At 36.8% G+C, this 24,170-nt stretch overlaps 1 protein-coding gene across 2 annotated transcripts in view; it reads right to left on the reverse strand.

The window, feature by feature from the left end:
* Positions 1-2,658: 2,658 nt before the first annotated feature.
* LOC5567399 (nuclear protein localization protein 4 homolog) overlaps positions 2,659-24,170 on the reverse strand; it is a 101,259-nt gene continuing 79,747 nt past the window's right edge. Inside the window, exons 8-11 of one of the 2 annotated variants that reach the window (XM_021849093.1) lie at positions 3,408-3,641; positions 3,161-3,345; positions 2,971-3,096; positions 2,659-2,907 (exon numbers count right to left, since the gene is read on the reverse strand). In XM_021849093.1, coding sequence (XP_021704785.1) covers positions 2,901-2,907; positions 2,971-3,096; positions 3,161-3,345; positions 3,408-3,641 — 552 coding nt within the window. In that variant the 3' untranslated portion in view covers positions 2,659-2,900. Of the gene's footprint in view, positions 2,908-2,966; positions 3,097-3,160; positions 3,346-3,407; positions 3,642-24,170 lie in introns of those variants that run through there. The other variant, XM_021849094.1, reaches the window with a different exon arrangement.

Raw genomic sequence — 24,170 nt, forward strand, 5'->3', positions numbered from 1 at the left:
CAGTCAGGACTCATATTCATCATATTCAAATTATTCAAGTCAGAATCTCTCCATATACAAGTGGTTCAAGTTTGATTGACTTCATATCCAGGTGATTGATGTCTGATTCTCTTTATATTCATGTCTTTCGAGTTTGATTCACTCTATATTCAAGTAATTCAGGTTTGACTTGAATATGGAGCCAAAAAACAAATCATGTCAAATTCACTCCATGTTCAAGTGACTCAGGATAGATTTATTTTATATTCAAAAGATTCAAGTTTTGTTCGCTCTATACCCGCAAGTGTTTCACATCAAATTCACTTCATTATTAAGTGATTCAGAATTGATTCACTTCATATTCAAGACTGAACCACTTGAATATGAAGTGAATCAATTCTGAATCACTTAATAATGAAGTGAATTTGATGTGAAACACTTGCGGGTATAGAGCGAACAAAACTTGAATTTTTTGAATATAAAATAAATCGCTCCATATCCAAGTGATTCTTACCTGATTCACTCATATACGACTGTTTCAGGTTTGATTAACTTAATGTTCAAATGATTTCAAGTGATTCATGCTTGATTAACTTCATTTTCAAATGGTTCAAGTTTGATTCACTTTATGTACAAGTGATTCAGGTCTGATTTATTTCATATTCAAGAGATTTACGCTTTATTTCCAGTGATGTATGTTTGATCCATTTCATATCCAAGTGATTCACGTCAGATTCGCTCCATATTCAAGTGATTCAGGTCTGAATCACTTCATATTCACCTATTTCAAGTGCGAATTACTTGATATTCAAGTTGTTCAGGTTTGATTCATCTAGAACAGGGTTTCTTAACCGGTTAACCTTGACGATTGCTCCTTGGCAGTGCGTCAAAAAAGCCCGAGCAGTCGTCAGTTGTTTTCCCTCTCGGGTCGTGCGCCTATTTTCTCTGAGTGCTTTTATATAGCCGAGCAAACGAGTTAAGCTGAATGTGGATTGTTGCTGCTCAGTCAAGGATGACGGATCAATTGGTGAGCTCGTTTCATGCTACTATTTCTAATCTATAAAATATGTATGACTGCACATTTAATCGATACAACGGTAGGACGTAAATATGATTTTTCAACAAACTATGAATGGTTCGTCACTGTGAGTGTCGACATAAACTCTAATTCATGAATTATTTATGTTTAACATTTTTTTGTTTACAAAACACCCCTTTCTTTTTATCTTTATTTTTGTAATTATAAAAAAAACTTTGGAATGTTCGACACTACAAGTGTAAACTTGCGAAAGGTTCACTTTATTCAACAAACTTTGGATGGTTCGCCACTGTAAGTGTCGGCATAAGAATAAGAGTGTTCTATGATGTTCCAGCCAATCGAGTTTTTGTTTCTTTTCAAATAAGTAAAATATAATAACACATGCTTTCGTCCTGACAGCTGTAGGAATGTTACATTTAGATATTTGTTCAACAAACTTTGAATGGTTCGTCACCTCAAGTGTCGGCATAATTTTCCTTTACATAGAAATTGTTCATATCAAATGAAAATATTATATTTTCATAAAAGCATATTTATATTTGACAAAAAACTATTTATCATGGTCTAATCACTTATCAAAGTGAATCCTTTGACCCAACGATCCTCCCCATTAACAAACATCCTTCCCAGTAACCTTTGTGGAGATGCAGAGTCAAACACGGTCTCCAAATAGCAAAGGTTACACACTAACATTCCTTCCCCCAATCCCACCTGACTGCAAGGACGTGGCCGGCACCGTTATTGACCCTGTATAAATAGAGGCACTGAATTATGCACACTGAAGAAGATTATGGCCAATCCCAGCCGAACTTCTAGTTGATTCTTTATGCATTTTCACTGACTTCGGTCAATCACGGAATAGCAACCATTGATATGTGTAGTCAGTCTATGCTAAGCTAAGCTAAGCTAAGCTAAGCTATGACTTCATGTTCATGCAGGTTAGGGCTGATTTACTTCATTTTCACGTGATTCATGCTTGAATCACTTTATGTACAAGTTTCAGGTTTGATTAGTTCAATATCGAAGTGTTTGTTGTTTGATTTTTGAAGTAATTGAAGTAATTTTGAAGTAAATGAGTTGATTCAGTGTTATCTGTTTATATGTTAACTAAATAAATGAATGACATTTTGTCTAGCGGTTGTATTGAGGAATTAAAAGTTTACGCGATATAGCCGTACAAAACAAAAATCAAGCCGAAAATAGAAAAAAAAAGGTAACTCAAAATTTTGTACGAAACTTTCGAAACCTAAATAGGGTTTTGCTAGTATGGGCATGTACTTTCAAGAATTGCAGTCAAAATTTTGTTTACATTTTGTGTGTTGCACAATCATTGAGCTAAGATTTTCTGTGTTGTAAGCGAGTTGTATTAGCGACAGCAGAGCAAAATTTTCTCCTCCTTTCACCTTGACCTATATAAGCACACTCAATGTATTGGTACTACTAATGTTGGATTGTGATATCTACGTAAATAACTTTCAACCAAAAAATGCACACTTGCAGGCTTCAATCATTTTATTTTGAGTTTGAAAATAAATATTTTCTTATCATTAAGAATCAAATTGATTAATTTTATCCCTCATTCCCACGCTCATACCTCCAGTTGCTAGAAGTGCTACAGCAAATTGTTTGACTTTTCTGTCTCTAGTTTAGGTTTGTTTTATATTAGCCAATCAGTTGAGAGAACTAAATCAAAAATAGATATATTATTTAGGGTTTTATCAGAAGCGATGTTTTCCATTGCCCAATCTTTTGTTTTGCCAAACTGAAACTTCAACTGTTCTCTGTGATAGATAATATACAAATTTGCAATATCCAAAGTTGCTGTTGTTAGCTAAAACTTGTTCATCCATCTGCAGCTACTTAGTACGTGTATTTAGCATTTTTAAACTCTGTGGAATGCGACAATATGAATTGTTTAGAAGGATTTTGTAGCAAAAAAAAGGATCACTTACCTGGGAAGATTACATATCTCGCACGTTGGCAGTTCCCGACTATTGATGAACGTGCAGTGATTGCATGTCCAGTTCTGTTCCGCCTCACCGGCGGAAACGAACTCCACATCGTTGCTCATACTGGAGCTGGAAATATCAAAACATTTTATGACTACAAAACTTGCAATCATGAAAAACGAAGGAAACCTACTCGTCATGGTGTGAGCTGGCAGAGATCAGTTGTTCGAGGGTTCGCCAAACTTCCTGGTTTTTCCACTCGTTGGCAGCGGCCTTGTCCTTAGTGCGGACTGCCTCCAACAAGGGTCCCATTTGCGATTTCATCGGGAGCATATCCATACGATACAGATAGAACAACAGATGAAAGTCGGACATACACTGGAACAAGGAAAAGCTTGTTGAAGTCCACTGCGAATTATAAAAAATAAACGGAACCAAACCTCCAAAAAGTCCATCGACCGTGATTTGGCGAGATAGTCGCTGAGAGCAGCAAAGTCCTGGATGTGACCGTCGATCATTCGGTTCTCGACCGGGAAGTACTGGCTGACGTCTTTTCGCTCGTGGAATGTGAACAGAGGAACCATCGGTGTCGAAGCGGGTACATCCACCAGCAGGTATTCGACTGGCAAGGGTCGCCCCAGACGTTGAACTTCATTGCCGTAGACGTCCTTTTCCTGGAAAGATGGAGAAGAAAGATGATTAATAGTCATGTAATGATTCTTGTAAAGGGATGTGTTCCTTGGCTTTAAAGAAAACGGATGGAACAAAATAAGCTAATATTGAAAATAATTTGAAATTCAGCAGTGAGATCAAAGTTAGATGTTTTTGTATGCAAAGGTTTAAGATAACCCTCCATGACGAAACAAACAAGCAGCTAAAAATACAACAAGTTTCCATAATTCATAAAAAAAATATCTATAGATCGTGTTATCTCAATACTCAAATGAATCTCTCTAATATTTCTATCATACACTACTCATTATAAGTATCATATGCACATAATCAAATATATTATCATACTTGCTTTATTTAACACTTGGGTTTTTTCGGTAGCCATTTCTGGATAAGGAAGATTAAGTAGTCGAATGCCTAGTTCAGTACAAAAACTATAATGTCCCGCTATAAGGGTTTCTCCGGTGGTCATTCCTCGATTATTTCAATGGTTGCATACTCATTATGAGGACTCATTATGTCAACTCATTATGAGGAGTCACATGCTCAGAAATGGGAAGATTGAGCCATCGAATGCCTCGTTTTGGTAGAAAACTAAAAAGACCGTCTATTCGGATTTATCCGGTGGTCATTCCTTGGTAATTTCAATGTTCACAAATAATCAGAGTGGTCATTGATAAAATATTGTGTGATATGGGTAATATGCCCAAAAAAGCCGGAAGATTGAGTCGTTAAATGCATCATTTTGGTACGAAAACTGGAATGACCCTCAATGCGGGTTTCTCCGATAGTCATTCCTGCGTTATTTTGGTGGCTACAATGAACCAAAGTGGTCATGCACTCTTCATTATTTGAGAGGGGTAACATGCTCAAAAAATCAGAAAGATTGAGCCGTCGAATGCATAATTTCTGGGTTAAAAATGAAATATATCACAATACGGATACCTGTGGTGGTCATTATTGGGCTATTCAGCTGGTCAAAAAGAACAAAAGCGGTCATTCATTTGAAATTGAACAGACGAATTCCATGTCAAATCGGTCAGTCACAGAACTCGACCATCTTTGATTTGCAGTAAATTTTGCACATGATTTTGGTATGATACAATAAGTGTTTTCCAAAGAAAAATTGATCATTTTGACTCAAGAATAACTTTTGAAAATGGCCTATGAATTTTAGCATGCAACTTATTTGAAAAATTCTATCTCCGAAACAGTTGATTTTAGAGAAAAATGTTCTATGAAGAAGTTGTAGTGAAACGTTTGGACTATAAGGAAAAAAGTATACACTGAAAAAATATTCTATTAATTTCCATTAAAAAAAATCAAAAATAAAACTTAAATTTTGAATTACACAAAAACCCCATTTTTAATATTTTTTAAATTTCCATAATAGTAGTTATTCTTGAGTCAAAATAATCAATTTTTCTATGGAAAACACTTATTATACCATACCAAAAACATGTGCAAAATCTAATCCAAATCGAAGACTTTCGAGCACGATTTTTATTTTTTTCGACTCATTCTGGATGGAATTCGCCAGCAAGAAGAGTCACAGGTTTCTAAATCATGAAAATGTAACTTAGTGGTTCCATAATACGAATTTCTCCGGTGGCTATTCCGGTGCTCCAAAAGGACCAGAATAACCATCTGAATTTTTATGCTTTTCATACGGTTTTGAGAAAATTAAATGAGGAGAATCATAAATTGTCTTTCAAAACTGTTCTAAAATACAACCTCTTTTTTACATTTTTTCGCGTGAACTTCGCTTAATGAGCGTGATCTAAAAAAAGCGAGGGAATTTCTATTATTTCACTCAAAAAATTGATAACAAAATAATACACCGTTTTATATAATTAGGTACTTACAACGTTTTTGTACCAATGTAGAATCGACTTAAGTGATGTTTTGTTTTGATTGTAACACGAATCATCCCTTCAAATAACAGAGCGTTGAAAGTAGTAGGGTAGGTGTACCAGTTATGGCCATAGTGGTTCCCTATTTCGTCATACATGATAACTTGAATTTATTCACATTTTGAAAAGTTTTGTGTGTTTTAGGAGTAAGATAAAGGATGTACCGTAAAACGGAGCGAATAGAAAAAGTGAAGCGAATAGACACAAAACGACCTAGAGGTAGAAATGCAACTATTATGTAATGATAAACTTTATAAACTTACTGAAATAGATTGTTCCATTAATTCAATAGCAACAGAGTGTCGCTATTCTATTTAAAAAAAAAAAAAATGCTACATTTCTGATTAAAAAATCAAGGAGAAACTATTGAGATCTCAACCATTATTGATAGCTTGAAACATCCTCCATTTTTATCGATTTCTAGTATGATCAAAAATTGAAATTGTTTTTAATATTTTTATTTTTCTTCACTAACTAAATACATTTGGGTGTTTCTTCAGGATGCAATTGAAAGTGTTTGTTTTTCCATTAAAATGAAAAAAAGTATTGATGTTTACTGAACAGTGATTCTATTCGCCCCATTGCGGGGTGAATAGAAACATACAACATTTTCATAAATTCTGGTACGATATAATTTTTGTTTATTAACAGCAATTGGGGTCTCAGCAAAGGAAGACGGGACCCATATTTAACGCTAATAAAATTGGTGTTTATCCACACGGTTTAAGTTGTACACATTCAAACATGTCGGAAAGTGTTTCTATTCGCCCCATTTTACGATACCTTGATGTTAAAACATTCAAAAATAATATAAATGTGAAAGTAATCGAAATTACACATATGACCAAATAGGGAATAACTATGGCCATAACCGGTACACTTTCCCTAGTTAGATTTCGAAAGTTCAAAATCTGACTTATGCCGTTTTGTAAATCTGTAAATTAAACGATCTAAAAGTGAAAACCGAGTAGGTTCAGAGTGAATGTGTAAAATTTTGTCTGCGGAATACGATGAATCGATAATGTAAGTTTGTTTTGTATTCGGAGATAAGGCTTTTTGAATAATGTTTCGAGATTACAGATGAAAAATGAGAAAAGGTCTATTTCACATGCAACTTTTAAGAAATAGGTTTTCCATGGATATCATCTAGTGTATTTTTTTTCTTTTTGGCTTAACTGAGATCAATTTGAAGGGTGAAAAGTGACAATTTCCTATAAATTTCGACCAATTTGAATGGATCAATCGGTTCAATACTGTTAGTGGAATGAAAAAATGCGCTTATCAGCTCTAACCCGGGCCTCTCGAACCCAAGTCACAATTTATATGCTGTATGGTCTTAGGTATTATTTATTAGGGTTTTATTGTGAGTAAATTGCATTAAATTATAAATGGTTTGGTCAACGGTTTGCGGAGAAGAATCATTCTTCGATGAAATGTTCATTCCCTTCTAATTCCATTCTTTCGACGTTTTGCCCCTTCGACGTTCAGGAATTCAACGTTTTGACATTCGCCGTTTTGTCACCCAACCTTGATAAAGTTTTAACTAGATTAAATAGCTTATACAGCATAAGCCCCTCTTAAACAATTTGTAAATCACTTCTGTAAATGTATTTCTGTTTAAACGTATTTTTCGACCAAGTTTACTAATAACTAAGCAGTAGTGTCTATTAACACCTATCCTTAAAACCTGGAATTGCTCATCTTATAAAGACAAGACTTCACTAAGCTATGTTAAAAATATCTCGAATCGCAAACTGATTACTATTGGAATGCAGTCTGCTTTTGACTGTCCATCAGCATAATGATGGTGTCGATAAAACACGATAGAAAATAAGGTGCAATCAAAACAAGTTATAAGTTCATTGCAAACTAATTCCTTTCTTAGAAGCATCTAATCTAATTGATTTAATGTTTTGACGAACTCCCTACGGAATCTCTCCAAGAGTTTCATTTTAAAATAAAATAATTAAACCTGGATTTTTTTTATGATAAACACTGAAGTTACCTCAGAGATTCCTTAAGGAATTCCTCCAAAAATTCTTTCAAATTTTTATCAAGGAAATCCTAAGACCTCCAGGAATTTATTCAATGTTTCTATCATCGTTTTTTTTTTCAAAACAAGCACCACGATTCCCAAATTTCTTGGATTTGTTACACAATTGTTGTTCAGAATTTCGTTAACATTTCAAGCAGATATTGCATTAAGAACACATTCTGGAACTATCATTCTGATTCAAATTCCGGTCAGCCATTCCAAATTATTCACTTGGAGGCGTGTTTTATAAGCAATTTCCATCGATATCCATTAAAATTTTGGATGCCCAGCTAGCTTGAATGTCTCTCTAATGGCTGGATGTGCATAATCAATCTGAATCTTCTCATCTTGCTTTTCATGAGCTGTCTGAAATTCGATTCAAAGTGGCCGGAATAAGGAGCAAAAGAAAGTTAGCGTCCGAAATAAGAAACATTGAAAGACCATACATTTATATTGGTCAAGGTTTTTAAATAGCGAAATCAAAATCTTTGCCCATAAATCAAAATATAAGTGTAAGCTGATATAATTTATACGTTTTTGGATGAGCCTCCGTAACATGAATTTTTCAAGAAAGTGTTTAACGATTTTTTTCATGAATGTCTCCAGGAAAATGTCAAGGTTTTTTTTAACAGCTAATATTTAGGAAATTGTTTCGAAGAACTGTAAGAGTAGTTGGAGGAACTTTACATCGAATTTATTTAAGAATAGTACTTAACATATTTCCTTCAATAATCCCTGGAGGAATTTCGGCGACAATTCCTAGGCGTAAATGTGCATGAATTCTTGAAGGAATTTATATGAATATGCCTGGAAGCATAACTGGAGAAAATTACGTAGGAAATGTTGTAGATTTTCCTAGAAAAGTTCTTAAACGAATTCCCTTGACACAACTGGAGAAATCAGTGAAAGAACTCAAAGAAGTCAAAAAATTACTTGAGAAAGCCTCTTGGAAAACTTTCTTTGTTGAAATTACAAGAATTAAAAGCGTTACACTGCTCAAAGCTTTCCTGGTGCAAACTATGTAGAAACTCCTTTAAGCATCCTCTAAAAATCTGCTCGAAGAAATTCTGAAAAAAATGGAAGAATTTCTGCACGGATCTCTCGAGGAGTCTCTGAAATTATTACAGAATAAATCTCTGTAGAAATGAATCGAAAAATTGAAATAGAAAATGCAGCATGATTGATTGCAAGCGGAAAAAAAAAGACTTTAGAGACCATTTTTGTTAAAATGGATACTTTAGACTTTTTAGAGACTTATTCCGTATTTTAGAATGTTGTACGAGCTTTTCTACTTTTATTTAATCTTTGTAAGAATAATCCTATACGCTACAAAACTAATACGTCCAATAACGGTATTCGGCAAACGTTTTAAGAACTTCTTAGTGTGATAAAGTGTTGTAGTGTGGATAGGCCCACACTACAATTAAAGGAGCTTTTTAAAAGGTTCATTAAAGTTGTTAAGACCTGTAAGTTTTAAACTGAGGTTCACTGATATGGTGATAACAACAGCTTGTAAGTGATAAAGCTAAAAATGTAGTGAATGATAAAACAATTATGTTACTTTCAATAATGACGGATTTCTGAACGTTAAATTGGCTTTTTCCAGGACCATAGCTAATAGCGCCCTCATAATACCGACCCCGAGCTGATTCCGGCTCTGGAAACAGGCAATTATCATCACTAATTGAAGATCGCGAAACATCCACTACGAAAATGTATGATGAATCCCTCATTTTGATCGATTTGTCTATTTCCTATCTTTTCCACATAAGAACTGCGTGTTCATACTCTCGCGCACTCAATCATTTTCTACCGGCATATGGGCATTCATGAGCGAGCATGACTTCTAGTGAACTTTGAGAGCATGGCGGATTAGGAAATTGCGCTGGAACCGGCAGAGAATCACGAGAAAGCACGAGAATGCCACCGTTCAGGGGAGGATGAACCTATGGCCAGACCTCTACGGGCCGAATAATGAAGCATGCGCTGTTCAGGGGGAGGCCTTAGAATCTAAAAGCACACTTCGTTCTCTTCGTTCTCTTTCCGCTCGCGATTCAATTTTCCCTCGCGAGATAGGGGTTGTTTATGTCTCGAAATCACCGCACGGAGAAACGTTTCCTTTCGACGACTATACTTTGTATAGTCTGTTTGTAGTGCGATGGGCGAAGGAGACGAGGGAGCCAATGTTGTTAGTTTTAGGTACCTCTCACCGTCGTCGTCGCTCCGTTTGTTCGTGTATTGCGTTTCAAGGTGATCTTTGCGTGAACACGCGGTCTAATCTACGGCGCATGGAATGCCGGTGGTTCATGAGGGCAGTACATGTGGCTACCCGAGCAGGATACAAAATCTACTCTGGATGGGTGCAAGAATCAAGTGTGTGTAAATCCGATTTTTATCTGCAATAGGTAGTCTTGAAATGACAGTATGATGAAGTTTTGGATACCCTTATCATTTCAACTACAGGTATAGTCTCGAGCAGGAACTAATTACTCGCACCTATACTGCCCATAACTGCATATTTGTAACATTCGACAAAAGTAGGCATTGAGTAAATGGTATACCAAGTTTGTATTTTACTGCAGTATGGGAGGAAACTAAAATTTCAAAAAAATCATTAAGAATTCAAACTAGCTTATTTGAGGCTGAAATCTTGTACAACTCATACCGCATATTGGGTGAATGGACAGAAAATAATTCTGATAGAAATTTCGTTGCTACTACATTATGAGCCTCATGTATAATCTCAATGTGACTGTTATGCGGTTACATTTGCCAGTGTGACAAAACAACTTGGTATTTTTTCGAATTTTCTAGAACAAACTTACAGATTTTAGTAAGTTGATCGAAAGTATTTATCATTTGATGACTTTCCCCGGTATTAACTCCAATTTGTCAAAAATGTCGAATGTGACTGTTATGCAGTTATGGGCAGTATATGTGCATACTATAATGGGGTAATATTCATTAGTCCAGGTATTGAGCTATTAACGACTGCTTGCAGTATTGAGCTTCTATTGAAAAATTGCACTTCTAGATGAAAATTCATTATGTATTATTTAGGTATTGCAATATGCATGAGAGGACCCTTCCATACCTAATTCAGTTAAGTAAGAATCATTAGGTACTCTGCAACAATTTTCTTCTGTTCGGGTAGGCTGCCGATTTACAATGTTAATGCCACACTACGTTGGACGGTGTGGTTTAATAGCTGGGGAACAACCGGTGATTTGCCTTTTTGTCGCGGCAAAATAATGATTCACGTTTTTTTATCGTCCCCGCTCCGTAGACTGTTTACAAGATTATGTGTAATTTTTGTTGAGATGTTTCTATGAACATGTAATCCGATGGATTAGAAATCATTTTTGTAAATTTGTGTTCCGAAAAACGGGTTACAACTCAGAGCAGCCGACACTATTACATGGATCGGTAGTGATCTTGCAGGTGCACGTGTTTCAAACTACCTTACAGATTTTCGGTCTGCGCTCCATGAGCTGCATCAAGATGTAGAGTGGAGGTGGCGACGACGACGACAAGAGCGACAGTGCCGAATGATCGTCATAGGAAAATGTTGTGTCAATGTCAGGGATAATTGCACGTTTCTCTGGCGCCACAGCCGTCGTCGTGCTTTTTGCTGTCGTCGTTGTGGTCGTGGACTGTCGATGATCATGATCGTTGTACACCAGCCCAGTGCCGTACCCAGAGATTCGCTTTGGGAGGGGTTTAGAAAAAATGTGGGGCTTTACTTGAGCACGTCAGCATGGTTTTCATTGAAAACTGTCATTCCACAATTAAAATGTATTTTAAACAATTGTAGTGCGATTTTAAAATTTAAAATACTTTAATCCTTACTTTGTTTTCTAAAAGATTCTATATTTTGAACGTTTTTTATCCCTCCCTTCGTGAGTACGCCACTGCACCAGTCAGACCCGATGCGCATCTCTAACCGCGTAATGATCGAACGAATGGATTTACACAAGCGGATGTTCGCAGTGCCACCCAGAAAAAAAGCCTTTTGGTAGAAATTTAATGGCCTTCGCCAAAAAAAGCCAATTTTGTGTGCGCAGCGCGTTGATGGGCCAATAAATGGGCAGCCTCCAGGGTAATTACCGGCGGCGGCGGCTGCTGAGTTTGTGCGGTGTGGAGTAAGCAGACGATACTGACATTGACCAAATGTGGTTTAGCATTTTTTTTTCAAGCCGGCAATAATGTTGAGAAAATACGTACGGATGCGGGTGATGCGCGAAGCGAAAGTGTTCTAATGCGTTTTGAAGCGCAAGGCTATGCGGAGCGACTTTTGGAGGGATATGGAACATTATTAAGTTTTCTAATGACCATGAGACTTCAGACATTTTGAAGCAAATAGTGGTTCTTTAAGGTGAAGATGAATCGAAGCCAAACTTCAAATTTTCAAGAGCACAAATCTGGAGAACCAAGCACCCGCTTGAGCTGAAAACTTAATCGATTGGTCACCACCAGCTAGTGACCAATCGATTAAGTTTTCAGCTTAAACGGATGTTTGGTTCTCCAGATTTGTGCTCTTGAAAATTTGAGGTTTGGCTTCGATTCATCTTCACCTTAACGTTAACAGAAAGCTTTAGAGTGCTCAGTAAAGCATATTCTCTACATTTTCTGGAGGACGTGCCAGCTAACATATCCGCTTATCAGCTTGGTGCTCCATGAGCATTTAAAGTTGATAATTTTTGCTTTCATATATCGTGTGGGAAGTACAAAGATACTCTATGCCGGTGGTTCCCAACCTTTTTGAAGGTGCGACCTCCATTAAATTTTTACGAACATTTTGCGGCCTCCTAAAATGGAATTTATTGAACTGAGAGGTTTTGAAAATCTTTCTAAGGTCTCATTATGTTTCAACACCATATCCTTGACTAGCACACTCAAAAAATACATCTAAAACCCGTCACAGATAATGCAGGAATCCTGCTTAGAGAAAGAGTCATGATTTCGGGAGGAAGGTGTGTTTTCATGTTATGAAAATACACCATGACCGAAAGCCATGAAATCATAAAACATTTTACCGTAACGCCGGCTGTACGTTACGTTTTCAATTTTTAGCGAAAAAAATGTCAATTTAAATCCTCAAATCATGAAGCATGTATGCTGGAATGGAGACATAAGCACTATTTATGGATTTAGTCATCTCTCATTTAAGATTCTTATTTTTGATGCGAAAAGTGGCAATTTCGGTCATGAAATCATGAAGCAGTATCTGATATCATGAGCACTTTTCATTTATTTAGATGCCTGTCATTTATGATTCCGATTTTGGTGCTGCAAAGTGGTAAGTTGAGTCATGAAATCATGACGCAGGATCCCTGAATCATGAACTCATTTCATGAAAACATGCATTATACGTCAATTAAGATCCCAGTTCATAGTTGCCATTGGAAAACAAATAAAATGAAGATTAAAATAGTTACGGTTTTTGTGCCGGTAGTTTCGTAATAAACCGTGAAAACATTCCAAAACCGTCAACATAACGAGTGCCACATCTTTAGCAGGAACGCTTATATTCGTTGGTTAGGTTTGTACGCAAACTGTTGTTCCGAGCATCAATTGAATTGGCAAATGGTCCCTGGGCTCACAAAATGCTGGTGGATTTAACGACGCGGATGTTGATAGTGAAACTGGAACAGTCGTCTGCTGTTTTTTCGCATATCTTTGACACCGACTGCAGACGTCGTATTCATTACCGTGCTTTTTTTTCATCCCCCAAGTCACCCATCTGGCCGAGTCCTTCAATCACGTTTAATCACAGCAACGACACTGTCGTACACCGTTTGGTCTTCGTGGTCGTTTGCTGCACGATGATATTTTCACATCGCCGACAGCGTTAGCTGCAGGTCCTTCCATAAATGACGACGCATAAAAAATAGGCCTTACAAGTGATGGGTTACGCTAATGAAAAACAGATATTGTCAGACAAGTAACGCGGTTCTTGATGCCCACCCACCCATTTTTTTGCGTCCTGTTATTTATGAGCCGTGTAATTTGAAAGTGAAGACCTTCCCCCTATAAATGTCGTCACCATACTTCATCAAGATGATGCGGTTATTTAGGTGTTGGGCCAACGCGCCGAGAGTTTTTTCCAGCCTCGTGCTCTCGAGGGATCGCATCCCGTGCGCGGTCTGTCCTATGTAGCCATTGACGTCAATGATTACTACACAGTGTACACTAAGGATGACGGGCTAAATGTCTCCCCACAGGTCTCCCTACATCTGATGAGAAGGAAAAATACTAAGCGTTCGCTTCAAATTGACAACAGCAGGGATGAACGTCTTTTTCATAATAAGATTATCTACAAATGTGATACATAAAGATTAAATACAAATACAATGTAGCAATAAACTCAAAGGTGTTGAACACCTTTTAGGGTTTTTATGCTGAGGGTTCAACTCATAAAGGGTTCAACCGATAAAGTCAGGTATATTTTTGGGTGGGATTTTTTTTTTTCTGTGTTCACAACAGGACTGGTATTGACTAAGTACTAGACTGGCCCTTAAACAAAAAAGTTGTAAAACTCAACGGGGCACCCCCTAGATATGAGCCTTAGGGTAAGAAAAACGCTCTCTCAAAATTTCAACTCAATTGGTTGCTTCACCAGCTGGCGCATTCGATTTGAAGTTTGTATGGGATATTCGTCTCAAATATATTGAAAATTGATCCTATGTCACTGTTTCGCTCCGTATACTAATTGTTCGCGTTCAAATAAGCCCAGAATGACAAATACACTAGTTGATACCCTAATGAACATAATTGCAGAAGGTTGTATCTGGATTTAATCTCATTTTCATTACTCTTTCAGTTGTTGAAAGTTAGGCTTAGATCAGCACTCCCGTACAGTCACTTATATGCATGCGACATGTGCCTCAGCTCGCCCACGGTCATAGGTGGCTATGATGCGCTTAGTGGCTACCTCCAAGCTATGTTGAAGAAATACAAGCAGTGTTGCATGATATACTTCAGATAGTTAAAACACCAACTTTATTAATTTTGATCATGGTACAATCTTTTACAATATTCTTCGCTATTACATCAAGTAGTGTTTTTGACATTCTGGGTCCAATTGAACGCGATCATCAATTTTCCTGAACCAAACAGTACATGATGTGCTGTTGCTCATATGTTTGAGCTGAAAATCCCATATTAACTTCAATTCAAATGCGCCAGCTCATGGAACGACCAAATGAGCTGAATTTTTCAGAAAGGCTTCGTCTAACCCCAAGAAATAATCCTGGGGGGTGCCCCGTGGAATCATACAACTTTATTTTTCTCCCATACTGAGCTGGGCCAGTCTACTAAGTACCATGAAAATAAGAATTTTAGAGACGTTTATGCCTGAAAAAATATACCAAAAAGAGGTGGCTAATAGAGAAAACCGAAAACAATAAAATAAAACAAAAAGCATATATTACATATTACCAGGAGATAAAAATTTGAATTCTTATATAATCTGACCAGACATTTTTCTAAGGATATTTTTAACAAATTTCTTGGGAATTTTTTGTGGATTTGTAAACAATCATTCAGATTTTCTTCAAGAAAGTGGAAGACTTGCTGGAGTTTATCTAGTTTCTTAGTTTTCTTCTATGATTCTCGTTTAGAACATCTGCAAGAATTCATCTAGTAGATTATCCAGAGATTTCTTAGGATGTCTTACCAAAATGGCTTTTAGGACTTCTATAACATTTCAACCAAGAATTTCCCTAAGCATACATTCAAGAATTATTTCTGAAATTATTTAAGAAATCTCTGCAAGGAATTGTCAAGGAAATAAAACCAACTTTGATGAAACTTATGTAAGTTCTAAAGTAACTACCGAGGAACAAGAATCTATTAGAAAAATTAATGATTCTTGAGGAAGCCTTAGAATTTTTTTTTTGATAGATTAGTAAGACACTTGAAAAAACTGATGACATTTTAAAGAAACTGCAAAACTTAAACCAATATGACCTATATTTCTCAATGGTTAAAATTACACTAAACCCATTCTGCAATATTTTGCTGAATTTTGCCAAGTTAAAGTGTTCAGAGATCCTAATTGCTGGAAATCACTAATTTATTATAGAAATTCAGCAAACCAATGCTAATAATTAGCTAAATTTGTTGAAAAATTCAACAAAGCTTGACTAAAACAGCAAGGCAAAATTCAACAAAATTTTGCTGAATTCAGTGGAAAAATTAGTATACGTTAAAGATCATTTGCAATGTAAAAAGTTTATTTTTCTGTTTAGCGACCATGGAAAATTCTCAAGACATGTGCTAATTAGTTTGAATGGTTTCATGATAAATAACGGAAAAATTGCAACGAGGAATTTATATAGAGGATATACACAGCACTGAGAACTAGAGATCCTTTATATGAGAGATTTGTGGATATAATCAGAGTATTTTGGCAACAGACCGACAGTGTTGAGTTTACTGAATTTTGCTCCGCGTGCGTTTTTTTCGTGCTCCCGTTTTTCGTGATTCCGCCGATATTGGTTAGTGCTACGCCTGCAGAATTTGTTTGAGAGTGAATCACCGAAAACCCCCGTAATTAAACGTTATAATTCGTGTTTTGTTGTAACGGTTCACCGGCAATTGCAACTGGCTAGTTGGTTTATCCCTGGAAAAATTTGTCTCCGAAATTTTGATTTGGGTTCTACCGCCACCCAGAGTGTTGAAACGTGATAAAAAAAAGAGCCTCTTTCTGACAAAAGGAACAAATTAGAAGCAACAAATATCACGTTCTGTGATTTGATTTGTTGGAGAAAAGTGAAAAAACGTCGTGCAATTAAAGACATTGAAGAAATGTTTTTTTTTTTTTGTGGTGAAATGACGAACGAATGCGCGGCAAAGGCGAAAGAGGAAGAAAAATATATCCCAACGCTGCTTGAGTCGAAGGTTTCCATGGCGACGGCAATGCTACCTTAGATGGTTTTCGGTGAGATTGTTCTGATTATGATTTTTACTAAAAAAAACTAAATATGTGCCAGTTTAAAAGAAAACATCTTTTAAACAGGAAGTGTGTTTTCATTACCTTTATCCATTTGATAACGGTAATGCATGCATGCGGGGCTTATTGTTAGTGAAGGTGACTTCTGAATGGACGTGTCTCTCCAGCCATTCTGAAATGGGTCACTGGATCTGCAATAGAGCTATCACCTTCTAACTCCTGGACTAAAGCTTTCTGCAAGAGCATCAAAAAGCATTGCAGAAAGATTTCTTCCATAATATCGCTGCCGGACAGTGGGTGTTAGTTGGATTACACACACACACACAGACCGACAGTGTTGAGTTTACTTATCGTCAAAAAAAATTGTAACACAAACATGACTTTCCCATTGCAAAAAATGAGTTTCGAATTGTTATAGACATCCGAGTGGCGATGCTTTCTCCCAAGTCGACCACGTACTGATTGATGGACGAGATTTCTCAGATTTCATGGATGTCGGGACATTCCGAGGTCCTAATATCGACTCGGAAAATTATCTCATTGTATCTTAAATTTGGGCGCGGTTATCCAGCGTCACGAGTTCCAGAACTACTGCACTTTAATATCCAACGCTTGTCGACTTGGAGTAGCTGCACAGTACCACCGCCATCAGTTAGATGAGCAGTTGGGAGGAATCAACGTTTCTGAAGCTGTCGACAGCCTGTGGGAACCTATTCACGAAGCTTTGACAACAACGCCGTGAAATGATTGGCACTGGTGAACGACAAAGACGAAACGACTGGTTTGATGAAGAGTGCCGAAGAGTGACAGACATGAATAATGTCGCCAGCAGCCGTTTGCTTGAGGCCGGTACCCGACAGAAAAGAGAGTGGTACAGGGCATTGGTGTTTTCGAGCGTAAAATGCTGCGGACAATATTCGGAGGGAAACTCAAAAATGTTATGTGACGCAGACGCATGAATCACGAGTTGTATCTAGTGTATAAAAATGCGAATATTGATAAGCATGTGAACTACGGCAGACTTCAGTGGGCTGGTCACTCAGTGTGAATGTCGAAATGGTTTGTCACAGAATCAGAGACTTTTTTTTATTTCCTGTTCTTGTGTTTTGTGTTATTCCTTGTTTATTGCAGTCTATTCTATATTGATTGGGGAACTTTCAAGTCACTTACAAAAGAAATTTATCGACGGGAAACCCGACCGACAATATAATTGTAACATAGATTTTCTTTATATTCTCTACACAAACTTCAAGCTTGTTGAGCCCTCCTTAGGCTTGATGGATTTCGTTCTATGATTCGTTCACAGTAAGTGATGAAAGTCTAAATGACCAAAACGAAAGGCAAAATCGGCAACTTCAGTAATAAACAAATAATTGAGAATAGAATAAATAAACTAATTACGAATAGAACAAAATTGGATTCTAACCGGATCCTAGGCGAAGTACCAGATTCTGTCCAATTAGGATGTCAGAATTTGAGTTATAATTGGAAAGCACTTCTATTAACGATACGACTATCAAAATCATTAGCTTGGTGGTGCTAGATTCAGTTGACCGGAACCAAAAAGAAAAAGAAGGAGAAAGGACAGGGTTCTGCGGCGGAATGAGGGTTGTTTTTGTTTATAATTTTCACGGTGAACATACGATGAGTGAGATTGGACAAATGAACACAGACAGCGCTACCGCCGGTGCGGGCTCAACAGATAGGTAATTTTGAAGCAATCGCTCAAAAGTTCCATTGCTGCGCGGAGGCCATAGTATTGAAGAGCAAGGTGAAGGTGAGAGCATAAAGAATGAATGGCTCTCCGGCTCAGCTCAGCTGATGCGGTATCGACCGAGACCGAGACCAAGAAGGCTGTTTTGCGTCTAATTGGAACTGTGGGCTGCTGCGGGATTGAAATATTCCATAATTTCTAAAAAAACATTTTTTTTTTTATTCTTTTTTTTTCTCAGTTTGATGGCTCAGACCTTTCGATCCATAAAGCCAAGGGTTGTGGAACATAATTAAAAACTTGCTGGATGTCCTGATGAAAAAAAGTCAGTTTGGAGCAAATTAACTTGCTGTCCAGAGCATTGAAAAGGCAAATAGGCAGCTATGGAAGAAGGGCCCAGATAGCCGTAGTGGTAAACGCGCTGCTATTCAGCATGACCATGCTGAGGTTCGTGGGTTCGAATCCCGCTGGTCGAGGATCTTTTCGTAAAGGAAATTTTCTCGATTCCCAGGGCATAGAGTATCTTCGTACCTGCCACACGATATACACATGCAAAAAAATGGTCAATCGGCAAAGAAAGCTCTAAGTTTATAACTGTGGAAGTGCTCATAAGAACACTAATCTGAGAAGCAGGCTCTGTTCCAGTCGGGACGTAACACCAGAAAGAAAGAAAGAAAGAAAGAAAGAAAGAAAGAAAGAAAGAAAGAAAGAAAGAAAGAAAGAAAGAAAGAAAGTATATTTACCAAGCGGTGTTTCAACTGAAACACCTAAAGTTTCAAAAACTTTAGATGACGAAAACAGTTTATGTTTTATACTCCTATGATTGATGATTGCAACTCCCTCACATGCCCCATCAAGTCGATCATTACGAAATACAAAAAAGTTAGAATCTCTTTTGAGTTTGGATCCAGATTTTAAATACGCTTCAGTAATAACGTATTAGCTGTAAAAAAATTAAACAGCTCGTCAACTTAACCATTCAAAGAACGAGCATTCCAATTTAAAATATTTTAATTATTATTTAGTGGATTCATTACAAAAAAAATATTCCAATAACAATTTGTTTAGTATATTTTATACCAATTTGGATTGCTTCAGTCATAGGGGTGGCTTTGAACATTGCACAATGGTCGGGAAAAAGTGAAGTTTGGCCAAAACTATTTTTATCGCCTTAATCGATGAAATATGTAATCTGAATATGTTCTTTGGCATTTTTGTTGTTTCAGAAGGGGTTATTCACAAATTACGTAACTTTGAAAAAAAGATTTTTTTAAATTAAAATTTTTATCAAACTGGACTGAAAGCACAAATTTTGTTTATATTTGATCGAGTTTGATCAAAATGTGTATGAATAGTGGTTAAATATATTTTAAATAAACTTTGTATGAAAAATATCGACAAAATATATGTAAAATATTGAATTATTCAAATAGCTCTAACTTGCAAATCAGCAAATTTCTGCAAAAATTTTAAAGGTTTTTCGTGAGATCTAAGGATGTTTTTTGATGTGCAATATTCGAAATGGCGGCGACATGACGCGACAAGAGTTGTTTTTCATGTTCAAGATCATCAAAATCACTAAAGTGTAATATTGAATAGTATTAAAACTTCAACCAAATATTTTTTTCCATCCTCATGCTTGATAAAAGTGTTGAACTATAAGCTTTCAGATAGTGGGTAACTTTGGGGAAATATTGCATTCCTAAATTATAAATTTTGTGCTTTATTTTATAGTTATATTTTTCAATTTTTTGACTTCAGCCAGTTTGCCGTCATAAAAGTCATAGAAATTTAAATTTTAGTTCAATTTCAGTTAAGGATCATAATAATATAACACATGAGGTATATTTTAAAATTAAAAAAATCATGAAAATCTCAAAAAAGTTTTTGGTAGTTTTGGCCGCCCCTTTATATGGAGCCCGACCATTGTGCATTGCATCAATCATTAGATTCAATTGCTTAGAAAATTAAACTCAGAGGCAGACATCCCAAGTAACAATTCCACAGCAATTTGGCATTCATGTGGATTTATCAATGTTTTATGACAGTTACGTGGATGCTATAATAGCTAGAGGCGACATTGAACGTTGCTAGAAGATGATATTTTGTAAGACAGCTCTTAGTTGTTTTTAAAACCTTCTAGAGACAAAATATAAAGTCAAAATGTTGTGGCTACAAAACCGGCTTTATTGCAGCATATGATACCTCATGTAAACTGCTTGAAGTGGCTGAATGACACTTATTTGTTACGGCTATGATAAAAGATTGATATAATACACCTTGTTGTCAAACTGATTAACTTGCCCTTGAATCTGGATAACTTACCTTATTATACCTCTCAAATCAGTATTGGGCTCTTAATATGCGATAAAACCATTAGCATTGCGGATTTATAACCCACCACACCATCATTGGCATTGCGTTATAATCAAAAACACTTATTCTTAATATAAAAACGCCAATTAATGTCCGTTGTCATTGTTTTTGCGTATTTTCTCCAATACAGCACTCTCAATCTGTCAAACTTTGTTGAATGCTGCTTAGTTACCATAAAATGCGAAAAAAGCTGAATCATCTTCGATCAGCATTTATTGAAGCAATTTCACATCCACAAATGCCGAATCACAACAATGTGCCCTTATTTGTGTATTCATGATGACAAAACAGCATTTGTCGATGAATCTATCAATTATGGTCCCGCCATATTAATTTCTCACCGGTTGCCACAATTTCACTTTTTTCAAATCATATTATCTCCACGAATTCGTTCATAAGATGCTATGGTATGATAATTAAACTGACTAAATATAATTTAACACATAATTTCTGTCCAATCAAACCAACAAATGTTCAATATATGCTTTATTTTTCACCTGGCGGTTTATTTTAGCAAATGCTAAATAACTAGAAATACCACTTTCAGAGGGGGCGCATACAATTTTACTTCTTTTTCATCACATTTCACAGTAAATACCACTCGGCACTAAAGATTTGAGCACTATAGCCAAATAAATCACTTCCAATATTTAACAATATATAGATATAAAATTACCACATACGTGTTTTCAATCTTATTTTGTTTTGTTTACGTTGGAATAAATCCGGCAAGATCGACGTTGTGATAAAATCGTTTTCAAGATGAAGCGACATTCACCTAGAAGAGGTGGCCTCAAAATGGCTACCATTAATGCTATTTTGCTTTATTTGTGTGACATAAATATGCACTTCATAGCCTCTTTCAGAGTGGGCCAACTAGTCACGTTCTAATCTACAAGAGGTTTTATGGGATGCGATGAAGGCAACAGTGCCTTGACCGTGGTTTTATGAGCGTTCATTTGTAGCGCCCTGGAAATAATTACTTGGGATATCACTTGAAGTGGGTACATTATCTGATGATTTTCCGTTAGAATTTTCGGTTGACGAAGAGGCGAAGTAGAAGTTTGCTGTGGCGGCAGGTTTTTTTTTCATTTGATTTGAAACAATTAGAACGGTACTCGTAGTATGAAAAGGGTAGGATTTCAAATTACCTGCTACGATATCGACAAAGGATTTAACTTGGGTAGATACATTCGAAATAAAAAGATTCTAACGGCTACCCGACGGAATAACATTAGTTTGTGAATGAGCATGATTATAATCCACCTGATGGGTATGATTCCTATTCAAGCGATCGTTAACTGAAAAATGAGCATTATTCGATACTATACCAGGGAAATTTCGGAAACGACCGTTATCGTAACGGATATTACTGTTCATCTGTCTGGCACGAGCCTCGACGACTCGCCTACGCGAAGAGCAAGTCAAAACATTTGACTTATGATTGCCCCCACAATTTGCGCATACGAACTTTGTGGTATCTTCCTTCACTGGACAGACGTCCTTAGCGTGAAAAGAACCTCCGCAAATCATGCATTTAGCATCCATGCGGCAATTTGTTGTACCATGACCCCACTTTTGGTACCGATGGCACTGAGTAATTTCTTCTAGGTTTCTGGAAATGTTCTAATTTCACACGGACATCGAACATAAGTCTTGCTTTTTCTAAAGCTTAAATATTATTTAGATCTTTTTGTTAAAGTGAACTAAATAATATTCTTGAGAAAGCCCTTTCCGAACAATGCCAGATTGGGTTCTCTTTTTCATAATGATTACTTGGACTGGGAAAAATCCAAGTAAATCATTTATTCCATTTTTGATCTCTTCAGGTGACTTATAGTCACTTGAGAGACCTTTCAAGACGACTTTGAACTAGAGTTACATATTTCTCAGGAGCACATAAATGTACTGACGAGCCTCCAACCAAACCGTCTCTCAGCTCATCGGAATCCTAGTGTGCTGCGCTAGATGGAGGCTCATGAAAATTCTAAAAGCGCGCGCTAGGTGATGTGCTCTCGGGGAGACTCGTCACATGCGCTGCTCGGCGCTATGGCTCGCCATCGGTATCCAAGTTGTGAAACAACTGCTTAGTAACGAAGAGCCTCTACAGCTATTTTCGCCTCATCATGCAGGATGGCCTACATGATATGATCGAAGACTCGCGATTCAAAAGTTACAATTTCGATCCTCGTTGAAAACTTTTGTAATCACTTCAATTATTGCGTTGAATTTTAAATAGCACATGTGACGGAGCGCATGAGACCGCAGTGAGACACATCTCAAGAAAAATGAGGCGCACCAAAAAAGGTCTCACGATGTACAGCGCTCCCGTGCGCTTACAAGCAATGAGGCTCCTGCACCTAAAGCTACAGCACGTGCACAGTAACTCTACTTTGAACAAACGTTCAGTTTTGTCGTCATAAGTAAAACAAAATGTGCTTCTTCTCTTCAAGATGTTTGAGAAGAAGTTCGCGATCTTTAAGAGTTTCCGGCAAAACGCGACAGTCTCCTTTCTTTGCGATTTGAAAGGAGACCTTGATTCCCCTAATGGAGTTCAAGATTTCCTGCTTAAATCCCCCAAATTCGGAACAACTGACTATGATAGGCGGCACTCTTTGCTTCCTCACTTGAATCAAAGAGCCTGGGCTAGAGGCTGCTTCGATTTGGGGTCCGGAAAATTTGTCTAGAGCATCGAACTGATTGCTCATTTCGATGCAAATATTCACCCTCATTCTTGTTTACGGCGGATCCAACTTTCGATCGAATCCTATTCGGTATCCAGAATAGGGGTGATTAACATTATCCATTTCACCCTTGGAAGAGAGTTCGCATTCCGGAGAGACGTCCTTTAATTCATTCTTGCCACATTTAGTAACAGTTTTAAACCCCACTTTTTTGGAAGCAAGTTGTGAATTCATTGATTCACCCTTCCTTTTGTTCGTGGTTGCAACCATTTTTAGTGAATAAACGAATAGTACTCAAAAGCACTGTTTTAGTAGCACTGAAAAGTACCGTTTTTAATTCTAGCACTGAAAAGTACTGTTTTATTGTTTAGGTAGTTTAAAAAAAAACTTCCAATAGCAGAGAGAATTCGTGTACGCACAGCACGAAGGTGCTGTGCCATTTTGTATTCACTGTTGCATCAGCGTCATTATTTTTTTTTCGTTGGGGGTGAGAATGGGTCAAAAAAGGATATTTACGAACTGTTCATTGAATAACTGTTGCAAATTAACTCTCATAAACTTCGATTTTGGTGTGTATGTACTTTAATGATACATTAACAACTGTTCAAAAAATTAAAAAAATGTTCATTCACTCCGGCACTATAAGTGAATGAAAAATGACCCAATCTCGACCCATAGAGGGAGTGACATTGGGTCACTGTAATTAAAATAACTTGTTTTTGAGAATATGATTGCAAAACTATTCACAACTGACAAATATTGGTGAAATACGATGCAAACAAGACTAAAAGACATCTAAGAAGAAAATGTGTTAACCCAGCATTTATCGTCAAGTTTACATAAATTTTCTTGTTTT

The sequence above is a fragment of the Aedes aegypti genome, chromosome 3, assembly GCF_002204515.2.
Source record: "Aedes aegypti strain LVP_AGWG chromosome 3, AaegL5.0 Primary Assembly, whole genome shotgun sequence".
Taxonomy (NCBI): Eukaryota; Metazoa; Arthropoda; class Insecta; order Diptera; family Culicidae; genus Aedes; species Aedes aegypti.